Source organism: Gymnoscopelus braueri, assembly GCF_963280865.1.
Source record: "Gymnoscopelus braueri genome assembly, chromosome: 1".
Taxonomy (NCBI): domain Eukaryota; kingdom Metazoa; phylum Chordata; class Actinopteri; order Myctophiformes; family Myctophidae; genus Gymnoscopelus; species Gymnoscopelus braueri.
Genome location: NC_137603.1, coordinates 24,793,296 through 24,812,641, shown reverse-complemented (window position 1 = coordinate 24,812,641; position 19,346 = coordinate 24,793,296). Strand labels below are relative to the sequence as shown.

Here is a 19,346-nt window from a genome sequence, read left to right as displayed (position 1 = left end):
TTCTCATATTACATTCCAATTGGCTATGATTCCCTATCACAAGCGACACATTTATATTTCAGAAAATAAAAAAATAAAAAGTGAGTTGGGGTGTCCTGACCCTTTAAGTATATTCTCTCTCATCATGAGATGAGAGAGAGAGAGAGGAAGAGAGAGAGAGAGAGAGAGAGAGAGAGAGAGAGAGAGAGAGAGAGAGAGAGAGAGTGAGAAACAGACAGACAGACAGACAGACAGACAGACAGACAATACAGGATTAGATGATGACGATAACAACGGTTGGTGTTAGTGTTTTGCAAGGAGAGTAGTGTGTGCTCAGCTGCAGGCCTGAATTCTCTATCCTCTACTGTCGCTGGGAAACAAGGCATGCTAATCAATTCCTGGTATGCACTTCCCTGACTCATATTTGCTGTGCTTGACACATAGATGATAGGCTTTTCAATGGGTGATAATACCACAGAGAGCACATTTCCACTGCTCATCAATGTAGGATTTCCGCTGTATGTATTATTCAAAGGTACATTGAATGTGTGATAGACGGGCTGTTAACATGAGTGTGTGTGTGCACAGTTGTGTATCCTAACACCTATCCCATGTAAACCGCATAATAAAATAAATCAGAAAATATCCAACAAACATGTTGAATGGTCGCTGTATTGCGTCTGTTTACAGAGTGAAAAAAGCTTCAAAATGATAAACCTCCACTACTGGGGGGAGGGGATACTATGAGTTTAGACTGGAGTGACTTAACAAGGTGAATAACAACATGAAGTATCTGTGCCCATAATAATACACTCTTCTGTCTCTATTCTTCTTTAATTTCTTGAAAACTACAAATGGGAGCTTGTATGAAGAATTTCACCCACTTCTTTCTTTACACCAAACCTGTGACGTGACAGTAAAGCCAGTAGACAAATACTGTGTTGATCCGCCCTGTCCTTACCTGTCTGAACCAAACCAAACCAATTTCAAACAAACAAACAAATAACTTCAGCATTATAAGATACATACAGCAAACAAACACACAAATATATTTGTGGATTTACAGATTTATATAAAAATGAGATGCGGGACGGGTGGCGGTGAAAACATAATCCCCGCACCTGGCCATTCCTACTTTACTTCTCCTATATTATCAGGCCTTTTAGACAATAACCAAGAACCTTGCTGTTTACTAAGCAACTGTTTGACAGGGAAGCACCACAGGAAGCACCACAGATGACCATAGATGACCTTCCTTGACCTTTGGCCAGGCTACCCCCCAATACTTCAGAAGTATCCCCTTTTAAAACAGGCAGGGTTTGAGGAGTTTGGATTTATAGCTGCAGTTGTCTACAACACTCTGTGTGGTCTTCTCATCGAGAGAGGATTTCGATTTGTAACATTTTACAAAATATGAGCACACAAACTTTCAACCATGGCTACTCCTGACTAGAAAATAATGAGTTTGCTTCCGGCTCTTATCCGCAGCAACAAAACATTGAGCGGCTTGTCCTTCTCTCCTTATCTCCCCCTTACCCTCAGCAGATTAGTTCAGTGCCTGATATGGTGTGAAATTAAATCTGTGGCTCGGAAGACATCCAAGCAATTTAGTGATGAGCGTGAGTGCATTATTAGCCGCTACAGAAACATCATGTCAGACACCTCGTCAACATTGTTTCATCGAATACACAAGATGAAAGAATAAAAGAAGCTACTGTCCAAGGGAATACTCAAAACAAATATGATGTTAGGTTCCGCATAATGTTTCATACTTTATTCAACTTTAGTTTTAAAATGGAAGTCAATGGGGCTGTGATCTGGCTGAAACATTGCCCAAATTTGGAGGCATATGTCATAGATACTTGAAGTCCGATATCCACATAAGCAGCCCTGCTGAATCTATGTGAGCATTCCGTTTGTTTTATGTAAGAAGCTTGTTCAATGAAACTCAAGCCGTAGTCTACACAATTAGTTTTTGCCACATATAACTCTTTAAACCACATCAGTCTAGCTGCTGATGTATAATGTGTTACTCCCCTGGAACAAAATAATCTAAAACATCTCAAGTCAAAATTATTTTATACTTAGCCTAATTACTATAATTAAAAATAATCCAGATAACTAACTTAGAATATTGAAATTGACATTTTTTACACAGAGTAATGAAAGCCGACTTTTCTGCATAATAGACTCCACAATGGACACATTGCAGTAACTGTTATACCTTTTTCATAAGACATTCACACTTTTCGTACATCAAATAATATGCAAATAGCCAACTCCTTTTGGCCATCTGGCATCTTGTCCCATTTTCATAATATCATGGAAACGGGCACACGCACAAGGTCAAACTGTCCGTGCCTGGTTGGAAGATAAAGCTTCAAAGCACACTCTGAAGTTAAAAACACATTGAAGGCCAGGCAACTGTCTTAGTGAAGTTTACCCAAGTTCAACTGAGATACATACACATACATACAACATGACTAGTTGTGCAGGGATTGCTCCATTCATTTTAAAGTCAGCCAGTCTTAAAGGAGTAGTTCACCCAAAAAATTACTTATTTTCTATCAATTACACACCCCATGAAGCCGAGAATTCATGGATTCTTTTTTGTTTTTGTCGCATTCCTAAGCCAATAATTTGATGACCGGAGACACAGTGTACTTTGTGTCTCCTATCGGATATATTAGCATCTTTCCGCCGGCCATCAAATGGTACCCACCGCCGGCCACCGGTACCCACTTTAGGTAGGCAGTGAATGCCATCACCTTTCTATGGGAGAAGTGAGATTGGCCATTCATAGTTACTCGGGAAGGCATTTCACACAGGACTGTGTGAAATGTGTCTTTATCACCAAACGTAAAAGCAGCCTTGCAGATAAGACAAGCAGTGAACTTGGTTGTGAATTGGTGTTGTAATGTAATAAACAAGAAATTGAAAATTACGCTCAGTAGAGTGCAGTCATACTACCGTATTTCCCCTTTTTGGTAAAGGTTCAATTTCATAATTTCTACCATAAAACTTTCATCATGGTTTAAAATACTAAGTTGTATAGTATTACAGTATTGAACTTTTAATTTAGTATGTGTGAAAAATGTAGACTAGCATAATTAGCATTGAAAAACTGGAAATGGCCATGGCGCCGCCGAACGAACGGCTGAGTTAGTGGCCAAGTTCGATGATACCCCAAAAAGCCTCCTTTGAAGATAGTCTAAAATTTAAAAAAAGTCGGTATGGGCACGAGGCCCATGGAGGTCCACGTACTGTCAGACTGTCAGTTAGAGTGAAAAGGTTAACTGTTGTTTGTTGCCCCATGACAAACCTTCCTGGAAACCTAGAACTCTTTTGGCAGAGAGACAAGGAAGATGTCATAAAATAGATTAAGATCTGGCCAAGAGAGGAAACAAAAGAAAGGACATATTGTATAGGTGAAATAAAAATAGATGGAGTAGAAAGATATATCGATAAATGGGTAAAATAATAAAACAATAAAACAAGGAGAAGAAGCGGTGAAGGGATTAAACATTTTATTGTGATTTAAAAGAAGGTACTGCGTCTACTAGTTTGAGAATCTCAGGCAGGGAGAAAAGCTGAGGAGCCTTGACAGCAAAAGTAGAAAGATATATAGATAAATGGGTAAGATAATAAAACAAGGAAAAGAAGCGGTGAAGGGATTATGAAAAGGCTTTATAAAAGTGAAGAGATTTAAATCTCAAACATTTACTAGTTTGAGAATCTCAGGCAGGGATCAGGTATAAAAGCTTTGACAGCAAAAGCCCAGTCACCATGGGCCATGAGCCGGAATTTAGGAAGACATGAGACCCCTGCCTCAGGCTTGTAGGCAGCATGATGAGACCACAGGAATGACACATCAAATCTTGAGTGTACTGTCTTTCATATAAGAAAGGACTGGGTCTGCTTAGCAAGCCGGTCATCAGGAACATTACACATTAACCCACGTGTTAGTTACAGCATAAACTACCAGATTTATGACTGGAAAATATATAAAGAGTGATAAGGGAGGAGGAGCAATGGGAAAATATAGACTCCAGCTAAAACCCACAAGAATTCTGGAAGAGGAGACAGAGAGGAGTCCAGGGAGAATACAAACATTTGTAAAAGGTTGGAATAGACAGCAGACGGTGCAGAGAGAGCAGTCAACAACTTTGAGGCAGTTGCAGAATCAGATTCTCCAGATCCCTTAGAGAGGTTAGAGGTAAAGTCAAGGTCACGTATAGCGTTGCCTGTGGTTTTGTCGGGATTGCACCAGTGGTAAGGAGTGGAGAGGAAAGTATCTTCAGTAAGGGTGCACTAAGGAGTGAGAAATGTTGTCAGGAGTTAGTGTACATGTGTATGTGGTGTTGTGTGTCGTATCATGCATCCTCCCACAGCTCTCAGCTGAGGACACGTACATGACCAGGGCTCTAGAGCTCATGTCTGAGACGCCGCTCATCGATGGGTAAGTGACTCCTAACCACTTCAACCCATTTATGCTTACTTGCCCGGGGACCCCCAGGGGTCTATACTAGGCCCCCTCCTTTTTTTCCTTCTACACTAAATATCTTTGTGATCTTGTAGATCTGCTATTTTAGCCAAATGTTCGCCCCGGGATAGGGACACTATGGTTCTATAGTGGCTAAGACTGACACTAGATGAAATAAATGCAGTCTAATTTTCCCATTTTAACAGTAACGTACCACCTAAGAGCCCTTTTGGCTATCTTTAATCAAGATTAGCTGTTTTCAGTCTACTGTTATTTTGTACCTCATGCACAATGTTATGTTACAGTGCATGTCGTTGCTGTCGGGTGGAAACCATTATGTCCAAAACTGTTACTTTTCAGAATTTAAAAAAAAATTAAAAAGGCTAAAATAGCAGATCTACAAGCTCAAAACTCACTGTGACGAGCTATCTTTGCTACTTTTGTGTGACACTGTAGTATGACGAAGTTAAGGCATTCATTTACAAAACATCATAAAAAGTTTAAAATATGGAGATAAGAGGTTTCTGCAACTATGTGCTGTGTACGCTATAAGCAGCAGCTGCATGCAGTAAACAGTCACATTTCGCAATAAAAGCACAGCTTGAAGTCATTTGCAGCGCTGACCAGGCACAATGTGAGCAATCTTCCCCTCACAGTCATTCGTATTTATGTTATGATGAGCCTGTAAAGGAGATGAGCTCTACAATACATAATGTATCTGTGTGCCCTTTGCCTTCTGATTGTCCAGCCATAACGACCTGCCTTGGCAGTTAAGGAAGAAATTCAATAACCAGCTCGACAAAGTGGATCTGAACACACTCAGCGATACACACACTAACATTCCCAAGATCAAGGAGGGGCGGCTGGGAGCACAGGTACGCACGCATGTACACACACACACACACACACACACACACACACACATACACACACACACACACACACACACACACACGCACACTCGCATGTACACACGCAGACATGCACGCACGCACACAGGGTGGCAAGGTAGAATGAGATATGATATAGGGGCATTTCAAGTTATATTGTGATATGCTGTATGACCCTAGATTTGTCCTTTTTCATTCTAAGGGCACCCCAATACCTTTAGCTCATTGTCCGAGCTGAGTTTGTTTTTCTTTTTAAAGCTGAAAGAGCTTAGAGTGAGCAGTGCTTTACAGTGCTTCCCAACACTCAGTCAGACTGGAGAATCTATCCAACAAATCTGGCCATATACCATAGCTTATGAAGTAGCTTATTGCCTTAGACGTGGCCTGATCAGATGTTGTTAAAGGTGTTATCAGTGTAATATAAAGTGGCTGAGTGCAGGGATGTAATGTACTGGAGGCAGTGAGTGTTGGTGGGGGTGAGAGAGAGAGAGAGAGAGGGGGCGGAGGGGGGGGGGGGGTTAGCAGGGTCACTGCTCAGGGAAAGAAGCTATTCCTTAGTCTGGAGGTGTGGGCAGTACATCCTCCTATAACGCTTGCCAAGAATGCAAGAGATCACAATGTCCATGGACAGGGGTGTGAACCGTCCCGGATAATCTCATGAGCCCTTTGAAAGCATCTTCTCTCACTGGCCTTGGATCACAAGACGGTCATCGGGTCATAATGTCAGTCTTGTATCAAGGCTATACTTCTCTCATCAATTACAACAATTTACAATTTAAGCAGTCAGCAGAGAGGTATGCCGGTGAAGTCAGGTGTTTGTGAAAGACAAGATAACAGCAGACAGCCCCATCTAATATACTCTTGCGTAGCCAGACGATCAGAGAACTCCACCTACCGATACCGATATGTCTGGGGAAATCAAATGTATGGGCTTGAACGGCATAGAAAACCAGTGCTAACAAGCCTATGCCCACTGCTTAGAAATCCAATCCTCGATAGTGGATACCATCCCACTATGAAGGACCACTCTAAAGTCTTTGCATTGGTTCTGCGATGCAGTTATTTTTTTATTTTCCACCCAGGTTTAACCCCTACATTGAAATCAGATGTCACCAGATGTATAGGCAGAGATCTCTTATGTGGCTATGTGAGACTACATCTAATAAAGTATGTAACTTTCAATAGAGATAATCGGAGGAGTCAAGACGTGCTCTCCAATTCTTGCAAACATGAAACCAGATTTGTATATTCATCTGTGATTGTGATTCATCTCACTAGTGTTCATGAAAAATATTAGAGCATGCGGTGGAATTACCATGAGATGCAGTACACTCCCTTGTCATCTGATCTGAATGAACGCATCTTTCTTGGCTCTAGGTAGGGCTTGGACCTCCCCCATTCATCCAGGCTTTTTGTGATCTGATGACATTTTGGTTATTGAGAAAGCTGTGCCCTATTAGTATGACCAAGCATGACACAAAATGTACAAAACATGTGTCCAAATGAGCCCTCACGGGTCCACTTGGTTACATTTTGTACACTCTGGAATAAACACAGGATTTTACTGTGTATTGTATTGTTACAACTAAGTGCACATGCTTAACCTCTGTTCATTCTAAGGATACTACTCTCGAGAGACAGACTGTTAGCTCACACGATTTTCAAATGCTTCTGCCAAAAAGTCTATACATTGGAAGTGCTGAAAATGATTTAAAAAATAAAGCAAATGTATTTTAATTTTTTTTTAAATATATTTCCATGAACGGAAATTACAAACTAGTTGATACTGTAGCTTCCTGTCGCAACTTTTGCGAGGTGAAGACTGTGGAAGGCTTGAGAGACGATAAAGATACTAAATATTGCCTTGTGTCCTCTTTTAGTTCTGGTCTGCCTATGTCCCATGTGAGTCTCAGTATAAAGACGCTGTCAGGCAGACTCTGGAGCAGATCGATGTTGTCCACAGGATGTGTCAGAAATACCCGGAGACATTCATGTTTGCCACCAGCAGCCAAGGTGAGACTGCCAGTGATAGACAAAGTACTCAATCCCAGTAGTACTTTGTCAAATATTACTCAACTACAAGTGAAAGTGGCTCCGTCAAATGTGTACTTGAATTAAAGTACTGGAGTACCCCAAAGATTTTCCAGAAATCTTCAACAAATACCAATAATTTGAAAATAGCAGATCTATAAGCTCACAATGCGACACATTGTAAGCTTGTAGATCTGCTATTTTCACTATATTTGAAATACAGATAAGTGGTTAATTCATAATGTACTTATCCCTTCTTGGAAATGTTAACAGTACTCAAGTAATTGTGGGCTCGCTGCAGTAGCAGTCGAGCACACTATTGATGTTGTCACTATTTCTTTATTATTCTCCCCAAAACTTTGGCACCTAACTACTCCTACATACTTTCACTTAGAAACTCCATTCAAACTGTAAAAAAAAGATCCAGCTTACTGTCGACACATATGCTTGTATTTTTATTTTTGAAATAATTTGTAGTTTTGAAATATTTAACTTTAAACACCTCAAAAAGTCTATGGGAAAGTCAATGTGATTTCAACTGAAAACCCCTTTTTCTTTCACTTGTTTGCGATCATGTTACTTCAGCATGCTTTAACTTCTTACAGACTCTATTTAAACTTTAAAATGTTGAGGTATATTATGACTTCCATTGCTGTGTTTAACTTTTTGATCACTTTTATACTTTTGAAGCTATCCCACTTTAAAGCAAATCTTTTCAGCTTTTGTGAGTACTTTTACTTTGGTACTTAAAGTATATTTTGATGTCAATACTTTTGTACATTGTTGGCACGCTACTAGTCCTACATAGCGTGGGACCAGACGAATCTGCCAGTGCAAAAAGAAAAATTCCCTCGAGGTCCTACATGCTTACACCTAGAAACAGCATTCAAACTTTAAAATGTTCAACTTACTGTGGAATCGTGTGCTTGTACATGAATCTTTGAAATGTTTTGTCGTATTTAGAAATATTTCACTTTAAAAGTTCCGATTTTTTTGTTTTTGTTTAGATGTTTAAAACCAATTTAACCCAATCAGGAGAGAGAACTCATACAGGATAAAGAAATGAAATTGGCTGTGAGGAAACATAAATGAGCAGACAAATGTGGAATTGGAACACAAGCTGATACGTGATCTCTATGAGGTTCTTTCTCCTGATTGATTGGATGAAATGGGTGACTCACCTGAAAATCTATTTTCTATTTATTAAAGAGCCGGACACCTGAACAAACAACTGGTCAACAACAGTCAGACTGACTGATTGACTGGTTTTGTTGATGTAGTGTATGAATGGTGCAATGGTGTATGGTGCAAACTTGAAAATGAGATGGGTGTGCAGTCTTAGTGGCTCAGTGTGTTACTTATTTTGGAGATTTGAAGATTGTGAGATAAAGATCTATGTCAAACAGAAGATCCCCCAAAACAGCCATGGTACCTAACAGGTTTGAAACTATAGCATTTTGTTGAGGTAATTACATCATACAACAAAATACATTTGTGTAGTTTAATGGCTTTATGTATTTATTCTAATGGCCATATATGGTGACAGCCCAGAGTGGTTTTATTTGTTTAAACAAAAATGTGTGTTTATTGAGGAAAGGGTTGCAAACAGCGATGGCAAACAGGCCACACATATCTGCTCAAACAGGTAAACGTGCTATAAGTGATTACTTGATTCAAACTAAATGTTATTGTTTAAACGTTAAAGGGATTGTAGGCGATTCAGAGATAAACAAAGAAAAAAAATCCAGCAGTTCGTTTCCCCGACCACCAGGGGGTGACGCACGGAGGACTTCCATAGAGTAAGCAGACTTCTAAACGGGCCATGCCGAATATAGGTTACTTTATTCGGATACAATTCGCGGAACTGCCCGCCCCTGCCGGTTCTCTGAATTTTTATTTTTAAATAGGCTCTTTCATGACTAATTGACCACATATATGAAGTTAAACAACTAAATTCTATCCAAACGCTTTTTGAAAAGTAAATTATGTGCCTAAAAAACGAAGTTTGAGAGCATTTTAAAACCGAAAGTAAAAAGTTCACACGGACACGGACGCGCACGGATGAGCACATGCGTGCGTGAATTTACGCACCGGATACCCGGATGTGTAACCTAAATAGTAGGGAAAATACGGATTTCAGAAAGAGGAGTGTTTTTCAATGCAGGAAAACACCCCAGCATCATTATATAGTGGCTGATAGAGGGGAAAAAATGCAAAATATATATATAGAGGTATTTTTCAAATATAGGCTTAATGTTGCCTACTATACCTTTAAAGCGGCAATAGCCCCCTTGTGCCTCCGCGGCGGAGGTTTGTCGGCCGTAGGCAGGCCGGGAAGCAATGCACCGACTCCTGCCAGGCAGCGTTGTGTGCGGTGCGAGCCTCCGTTCCTTTGTTATCGCCGTTTTAATGCAAAAGTAGCAGATCTACAAGCTCAGACCAGTTTCTTTTTTTGTATTGGTACCAGACACGGTAAAACTTAGGCTAGTCTACTACTTGTCACATTTCTCATGTAAGCTACCTTAATTGTATATTCAAACAAAAAACGTTTCATCTGATTCTGACGGAATAGATTATTTTGATTATAAGTTCCCGTTTCATGTCAAGGACAGGTAAAGATTGTTCCTCCGTCACAGGCTCAGATCCTCGGAGTGTCCGTTCTCCTGGACAAGTATGGGCTTAACATACATACACACAAATATGCAATATTTTATATAAAAAAGAGTACAAATTGGAGATTTTATAGGTAATTTTTAGCACTACTAAGCGCGAACATGTGCAAAAGAATGCATGTATTCCAAACAGAGAGGAGCGTTCGTAATAAAGTGTTTATATGGTCAATTCCGATTGGTATATACCGATTCAAATGGTATATACCACACCTCCAAAACAGATGAAAATGTATTCCGATCAGACCGGAATGGAATATTCTATTCCAATTGAAGTGTTTACATGAGCATTTTTATTCTGAATGAGCAGTCATTCCGAATATAAGTGGAATATTTCTGTCCATGTAACCACAGCCACTGTGATGCATTGTGAGCTTGTTGCGAACGCGGAAGGAGGCGCGCCTCCGACCAAGTGGAGCTTACTATGTAACCGTGCTCGGGTTGTGTGTGTGTCTGTGTGCATTCTGTGTGCATTCTGTGTGCATGCACTGCCTGTGTAGAGGGCCAGAGGGCACCAGAGTGCAGGAATTTAGACAATGCTCTGATTAAAATGCACAACAGCCTGCAAAACACACACACACACACACACACACACACACACACACACACACACACACACACACACACACACACACACACACACACACACACACACACAGTCAATGTTCTCTCCCCATCACAGTGAAATAACACGGATTACAAGTCTGTAAATACACAATATTTTCAAGCTGCGTTAGCTTCCAGCGTTCGCGCGTCTTACTTGTAGATCTGCTATTTTGGAGAAGGCTTGACAATCTTTGGAAGATGTGAGTACTTTTACTATGGTACTTAAAGTATATTTTAAATAGTAGTAGTGACACACACACACACACACACACACACACACACACACACACACACACACACACACACACACACACACACACACACACACACACACACACACACACACACCATACACCAGCAGGGGCGTAACTGATGACAATTAGGAAAATGGAAACAGCTGATCAACCGGAGCCAAGTCTACAAACTCACATACAACACAGTCAGAGATACCAAGTCAAATAGAGCACTGCCTGGGACCCTGACTGAATTTGTACTTTTTATATTATTTTTTGGCTTGAAGGGAGCCCACATTGTTTCTTCAGGAACAATATTTTCTAGTTTACCACAGTTTAGTGCTAACACTGCTTTGATCTCAGTTCCCCATACACAACAACAACCCTGCCTCATTTATGGTTGCTTTAATTACTATCCTCATTGTCTGTACTCCTCCTCCACAGACATCATGGAGGCCTTCCGTCAAAACAAGACAGCCAGTCTGATCGGGGTGGAAGGAGGTCACTCTGTGGACAGCAGCCTGGCCACCCTGCGTGTCATGTACCAGCTGGGAGTCCGTTACCTCACCCTCACACACTCCTGTAACACACCATGGTAGGACACAGTAATATCTCTCTCTGTGTGTGTGTGTGTGTGTGTGTGTGTGTGTGTGTGTGTCTCTCTCTCTCTCTCTCTTTCTCTCTCTCTCTCTCTCTCTCTCTCTCTCTCTCTCTCTCTCTCTCTCTCTCTCTCTCTCTCTCTCACGCACACAAGCACTGGTACCTGCTGTGATGATTACCATTCGTGGTCAAATTGTGAGGAAGTTGCTAACAGCAGGAGTAGCCAACCAACATGCCAAAACAACAACCCTGCAACTTCACTATACCAATCAATGTGTTTTCTGATCAATACACCCGGGTGTATTGATCAGAAAACACATTGATTGCCCGCTGTGCCAAAATGTGTCAATTACACATTCCAGACAAAACTGAAAAGTTCAAAAGTTGGTATAGAGAAGTTGCAGGGTTGTTGTTTTGGAGTGAAGGCCAAGAATATTAAAACATTTCCAGGAAAATATGCAACTGCTAGTTATTCTGTGGAACCATGGTCTCTCATTTATATTCTTTCCATTTATTAAGCGTAAGGGCCTTACTGGTGTTGACAATAATCTGTCCCTCAGGGCCGATAACTGGCGCGTTGATACTGGTTCAGAGCCATCTGAACACGATGGACTGTCTCCATTTGGGCAGGTCAGTTTTAAAACCAGGTTGGGAAAAACACCTTCATTTCATATCCTTATATAGAATATCCAGTGGTGGACAAAGTACTCAACCCCAGTACTTGAGTCAAAGTAGATACTCTAATACTACTCAAATATTAACTACTCAACTACAAGAGACATTTGCTCATTCATATTATTTTGTACTTGAGTTAAAGTAATTGAGTACTTGCTTTAAAAATACTTAAATGTTCAAAAGTATGTGCTTTTAACAAAATTCTAAACTTTTTCCCTTCACGCTAAATATCCTCGTTGTGAGCTTGTAGACCTGCAATTTTCGCCAAATGTTGCCCCCAGAGTAGGGATGCTAGGGTGGTTAATAACGGTATAAACTGTCTCCCTGCTTGCCTACAACAACAACAACAGCAACTGGTCATGGAAATGAACCGTCTTGGGATGCTGATTGACCTGGCCCATGTCACCGTGAAGGTGATGAACCAGGTTCTGAACATGTCCAAAGCTCCAGTCATCTTCAGCCATTCATCTGCCTATGCTGTCTGTCCGCACAAGAGGAATGTGCCTGATGACATCCTGAAGAAAGTGGTAAGTGAGGGGAAAGTGAAAGGAGAGGAGACTAATGTGTGTGTATAGATCAAATAAACCAGTGGTTCTCATACTGTTTTAATTTCAAAGATCCCCAGGTTGGTATGCATTAGGCCACAGACCCCCATTACTCCGTGACTGTACAAATGGAACCGTACAAATGGATACAAAAAATGATTTATTGGTACAAATGAATTCACCTTGGGAGAATAACAAACAGTGTGGGGAATGTTCTGTATTTTGGCAAATAAAGAATTCGGAGAAAAACATCCGGACCCTCTCAGAACATTATCTTACATAACACAGTCCAACATAATGGGAGGGAGAGTGAAGGCTGAAAATGTCCGCAATATTGAGAGAGAGCCCTCTCCTTGCACATCCATTCAACCTTCAACTGCTGCTTGTTATCTCTGACAGCTGAAGGCGCGTGGGCGTGTGTGTGTGTGTGTGTTTTTGTCCTATCAGTGGCAAAATGTTTGTGCACCCTGCCAGTAGGCCAGTTCGTCAACAACAACTGTTATTGTCTACGCCAGGCCGAAAGGCATGGCGAGAGAGTATGTTTTTCCCCCTGACTGTCCGTCCGTCCGTGTGTCTGTCCGTCCGTGTGTCCGTCCGTGTGTCCGTCCGTCCGTCTGTGACCAGCTAATCTCCGGCACCGTTGTCTTGATCGCAGCGAAACTGTGCACACACACTCCCTGGATGCCAATTCAGAACCTCTGTCCCAAATTCTTCTCATGGGCCTTTTATAGCGCCACTAGGAGGCCGATTTGTGCAAAACATATTTTTTGACATTACTCCTACAGATTTCGTCCAAAAATCACGCAAATCGGTACACAGTATCTCTATAGTCATTAAACGAAACACTTCTTTCACATTTCTCATATTCCATCCTGATTGTCTAAAAATGTCTTCCAAAGTTTGCAGGAGTGCTCCGCTTTGAACAAAATGCCTCAAATCATGAACACAGCATGCAATTTCCGTGAAATTTTGCACGCACATTCCCATTAGGCCGAGGAAGAACTACCATTAGATTTTTTTCAAATCAACCTCATGGTGGCGCTATAACAGGCCGATTCGTGTTTTTACCTATAACTGCACCGATCTGTGTAAAACTTTGTATGCACACTCCCTAGAGGTCAAGGAAAAACCTTTGCCCTGCATTTTTCACATCTGCCTTTTATAGCGCCACCAGGAGGCCGACTTATGTAAAACCCATTATTTTATACTACTCCTTCCAATTTTATCCAAATTTCACGCAAATCGGTACACATGATCTCTATAGTCATGTGATCACGACGGATGTGTTTGATTTTTCATATTCCATACTGATTGGCTAAGATTGACATCTAAAGTTTGCATTATTGGCTTGTTTTGAACAAAATTCCACAAATCATGAACCCACCGTCCGATTGTGGTCAAACTTTGCACGCACATTCACACTATGTTGAGGAACAAATGCCACCCTTTTAACATTGGCCTGTTATAGCGCCACCAGCAGGTCTAATTTAGCGAAACAAATGTTTTTAACAAAATGCCTCAAATCATGAATGCAGTCAGTGTCCGATTGTCGTGCAAGGCCTAAGAAGAAATGGCACCCTTTTCACGTTGGCCTATTATAGCGCCACCAGGAGGCCACAATAGCCTACCTGACCTGGCGGAGACCTGTGCTCCGAGGAGCACTTTTTCTAGTTTTATATTTTAGTCACCTCACGTCCACCGTCCATCTGGAGTACAATAGGAAGATTACAAAGGCTGCACAATGGGCTATAGTCTGACCAACACGCTCTCATTAAATTGAGAAGCCCATTTTGGACACAGAGACACACACACCATCACCATCAGATTTTTTGCCTTGAGATTTATGTCTGATTCATACTAACCATTTTTAGCCGGTTGTGCGATGACATAAATTGGCTATAGTTGACCAACATCATAACGTCATCATAACATTCTATGAGTCTGAGAAGGGATAGCCTAGAGTAGAAACTCCACTACATGTCGGAGGCAAATATTGTAGACTACTTTTTAGTTTTACTCCACTACAATAATTTGACAGCTTTAGTTACTATTGTGGTTACTGTGCATATTTAGATTATTATTACAAAACATTAATTAAATCCTATATTATACATTGGCTATTCGAAATTAGCCGATCTACGCAACATATTGCATCAAGACATGTTATGTTATTTGAAAAAGTTTGAAAAATGTTGACAGATTTGAGCATTTTGATGCAAATATGTTTGTACTTTTTTACTACACAAGGCTTCATGGAGCATCTAAAAGTGGTTACTTGGACATTGGCTTCAATGAATTTAAAGGATTTTCACAATCGTCTCTCTGCAGAGTGAAAAGAACGGCATTGTCATGGTGAACTTCTACAATGACTATGTCACCTGCAGCAAGACCGCTAACCTCTCCAACGTCGCTGGTAAATTATTACACTGCTGAATGTCTCATTAGTTATCCTGTTTACCTTTAACCACTCCCCACTAATACAGATAACAAGGTAATAGTTCATTAAGTACAAGGAAGGAGGAATAGACTATTTCTTTGAACAGGCCTAATCTGCAATTTGTGCGTGTGTGCGTGCGTGTGAAAAGTGAAACTTTTTCTAGATTCATTGTGCATTAAGTAAAATATTTCAAACTTTTTTTTGTTTTAATCTTGATGATTATGGCATGCAGTTCATGAAATCAGAAATGTTTGTGTGTACATATGTTTAGCCTATATATATATATATATATATATATATACACACACACACACACATATATCTCAATTTCAGTTATCAGTATTTGTCATTCATTTTCAAATGTGCGCATCCACTGATTTGTGTCCCTATACTGTAGATCATTTTGACCACATAAAGAAGGTGGCGGGGGCTCACATCATTGGATTTGGAGGGGATTATGATGGGGTGACAAGGTAAACAGAATAAATGCTAATAAACTGTTGGCAACGGTGGGGTTCCAATTCGTTATCACAGTCACTGTTGTTTTGGTGACGTTTGGGGCGGAAACAAACCTGTTCTCTGCATGATATTTTCACCAAAGCTTAATGAAAACTGATACATGTTGTGCATATCTGCATGGGGAGGAATACACACCATCCATGCTGTAAATCAATGGTTCTCAAAAGTTTTTATGTCAAAGACCTCCAAATGTACAATATTTGGCCGTGGACCCCATCTGAAAAGATTTTGTGACAGGGACCCCTATACAAGATTTGTGATGTTAAAATGTTTCAAAAAATCTTCCACATTTTTATTTTATAGCTGATATACTGTAGGCCTACATCAGCTACTTAAAACATAATAAACCAATTCTTATGCTATATTAATCAAATTTAGCTGGACCCCACTTTGAGAACCACTGTGGTAAATGTAGTGTGTTCTCCTGCTGTCAGAGTACCAGAGGGTCTGGAGGATGTGTCCAAGGTGCCTGCCCTGGTAGCCGAGCTGCTGAGGAGAAACTGGACCGATACGGATGTCAAAGCGGCTTTGGGGAACAATCTGCTCAGGGTGCTGAAACAAGTGGAGACGGTGAGGAGAAACACATCTCAGTGTTAACAGAACATGATATTCTGTATGCTGTAGGGCTGGGCAATTAACGGAGAATATATCTAAACCGATATTTAGAACCAATAACCGACCTAATCTTCTTTATTTCTTATATCGACGAATCTTCATGAATCAACACAAAAATTATTTATAATCGACTTAATTGATTTGTCTAATTAACCATTTAACTCTGTATTATACTGTACTTTGTTGTAGAATGGTTGCGTACAAAAATAGCGATGTTGTTATGGGTTATGATGACATTTCTGCCCACTTCACAGGTACAGTATGTGTTGTGTAACCGACACTGGGAGACCTGGAAGACAGCTAGCAGCCTCTCAGTTGTAATTGTACTAAGCCTCTCAGTAGTAATGTTGGCTGAGTCAGAGTGACATCAGTGGTCTGTCCGCCTGCAGGCGGACAGACCACTGATGTCACTCATATAAGGAGTTACAGCCATAGCCATATAAGGAGTTACCAATGCAGCTACGCCCAAATATGGAGTGTGTTGTCTAACCTCAATGTGTCGCCATGGAGTCAGACGCAAACAAATCAGTCAGCTCCATATATGGGCACAAAGGGAGACATGCCCACGTATGGGCATATACTGATGACATCAGCGATCTCCATATATGGACATAAAAGGGACAAGGACTAACAGATACAGAGATCCGGTTGTTCAGAGCGGACCGCTATGCCCATCCATGGTCATGTACATATATGGGACCGACCGACTTCAAACTCGGTGCCTGCAGCGGCAAGGACTCAAGGGAGTGCGGTGCCCGCCTTCGAGTAGTTCGGTTATCCAGTTGTCTAGAACAGCCGATCCAACCAATATGCCCATATATGGACATTCTACACAAAAGGGACACAGACAGACGGGTACAACAGGTACTCTGACAAAGCCTCCAACACTATAACTCAGACATAGTGGTCGGATCGGCATGCGACATAGGTGTGAGGGCCACATAGCGGCCCGAACTTCAAGTTATTTTAAATAATCGTCCATTCGTTGTAATCGAGGCAAAAGGTTGAAATAGTGAGTCATATCGCCCAGCCCTAGTCTGCTGCTGTAAAATAATGTCACTATCTCTTGTCTAAGATCAAAGAAGTGGAATGACGTCCATGCTCTTCTTCAAACTCAGTCTGACTCGAAGGGTCACTCAAAATAAAACAAAAAAAATGTATTGACAAAGGCAGCAACTACAGTGTGCGGCTCAACTTCTTTGATCTCAGTTCACTTCGGGGCTAGCACCTGTCTTCAAAGAACTCGGACGTGTGCTACTCTTTGATCTTGATTACGATCTCTTATCTACACATGTCATCATACCCAACTCCAGGCAGCAGGCTCAGGAGGTTGGTTGAGGGTCCGTTTGGGAACCGGAAGGTTCCCGGTTTGATCCCTGGCTTTGTGTGCCAGTGTCCTTGAGCAAGACACCGATCCCCTATAACTGATAAGGGTAGTACCTTATACGTTTGCCTCCACCATCAGTGTGTGAATGTAAAACGCTGTGGATGAAGGCGCTAGACCATTTTATTTCTGCATCTCCTACAACGTGCACCCAGTGAACACTGATTACAGCTCACTGATGCCTAACTGGTTGTACAACCTTGTATTTTAGGTGCGTGACAGTCTGAACACCACCCTTCCAGATGATGTTCCTATACCATATGATGAAGTGAAGAACCCGTGTAGGACCAGTGATGGTTACCCTGATCCAGGCCCTGGCCCAGACAATGCTGGCGCTGTGCACTCACTCAGCCTGCTAGTGGTTCTGCTCACGTTCCTTGTTATGATTATATGATTAGGACTGACATTTATCTGCTTCATTCAGTCATTAATGTGTTGATTCACTCTCATCTGCGTAAGCACATCTGATTCGGGACCCATTTTAGGGTCATGGACCCATTTGTATGGGTCGCAAGGAAAGTTCCCCTTTTGGACGTTTTCTATATATTTTTTTAAATTATTATTTCTAAAACATTTTCTAAATCAAATTTTATAATGTATTTTATCTTAAGTTTGGGTCTTGGGGAGACACCAAATGTATCTTTTGGGTCTCCAGCTGAAAGGTTTGGGAACCACTCTGACCAGACTGTGCACGATGGGTCCAGTACTGTATACTGTATATTCTCTATGTGTGTAATAAACTTTAGAACTTGTCGTGTGATACTGCCAAGGGTCATCTTGTTTTCCGAGCTCGCCACTCAACTGAGCCATCACTCACCACCCTTAGATAAAGGGAGACTCTTAGGACCGCATGGAGGGTCAACTAAATTCACAACACTCCTACATGGCATCGCAATGCGAGGCGTTTTGAGATTGTAGATCTATTATTTTGACTATTGCAATTTTTTTCCTTCTGGACATCTATTTTTGGAAAATCTATTTTTGGGGGGAAATGTCTAACTTTCATTACAGCAATGCATTGATATTAAAAACAAAATGTATTCTTTATATTTTTTAAAGCATGCACATTTAAAGCATTTTGAAAAGCAAGTACTTCAATCATTTAACTCAAATTGAACTGAGTAACTTCTAGTTGAGTAACTAATGTATCAAGGCAAACAATGAAGATACAGAACAATCTTTAATTGAAAGTCAAAACTGAGGTACAAGCTTGTAAGCTTGTACCTCAGTTTTGACCTTTAATTAAAGATAAAGCCTTTGTAATAAACTGAGGAACAAGCTTCTCAATCCTTAGTAATGCTTACAAGCTTCTTCACAAGCAGCAACAATTAACTGAGGTCTCAACTTGAGACAGCTTGAGACAGCTTGAGAACTGAGCTTCTCAAGCTGCATAAAAACAAGCACATAAGTATTTCTTGTTGTATATCTTCAGGCTGTGTATTTGGTCCAGGTTGGAGCTGCATGGGAGGCTGACTGTACTGAAAGCCAAATGTTGATCAGGTTGTCAATCTAAAATATCTGCTGGAGAGACTTGTACTTACTGTAACACTAGTGGCACAAGCGTGTGCACTAGCTGGAAGTTATAACTGAGCACAGAGAGCAGTCACAGCCAGGTATTTGTAGCTATCCAGGTGATTGCCAGATAGAAGGATACACGCATAGAAGTAAGTAGTAAGTAAT

The 19,346-nt window shown here is 40.9% G+C and overlaps 1 protein-coding gene across 1 annotated transcript; it reads left to right on the top strand.

Moving 5' to 3' along the window:
* The first annotated feature begins 4,132 nt into the window (after positions 1–4,132).
* Positions 4,133–18,255, top strand: dpep1 (dipeptidase 1). Its single transcript, XM_080430762.1, has 10 exons — positions 4,133–4,438; positions 5,211–5,337; positions 7,233–7,365; positions 11,336–11,486; positions 12,052–12,121; positions 12,517–12,693; positions 15,040–15,124; positions 15,546–15,621; positions 16,102–16,237; positions 17,878–18,255. The coding sequence occupies exons 1-10, from the start codon at positions 4,305–4,307 to the stop codon at positions 18,058–18,060; spliced, it is 1,272 nt and encodes a 423-aa protein (XP_080286888.1). The 5' UTR covers positions 4,133–4,304; the 3' UTR covers positions 18,061–18,255.
* The last annotated feature ends 1,091 nt before the right edge of the window (positions 18,256–19,346 follow it).

Excerpts from the sequence above, each read along its gene's own strand:
- dpep1 (XM_080430762.1), top strand. The coding sequence starts at position 4,305 with ATGTTGTCAGGAGTTAGTGTACATGTGTATGTGGTGTTGTGTGTCGTA. Across the intron at positions 5,338-7,232 it reads AGGGGCGGCTGGGAGCACAG|TTCTGGTCTGCCTATGTCCC; the intron begins GTACGCACGCAT and ends GTCCTCTTTTAG. Across the intron at positions 16,238-17,877 it reads TGCTGAAACAAGTGGAGACG|GTGCGTGACAGTCTGAACAC; the intron begins GTGAGGAGAAAC and ends CTTGTATTTTAG.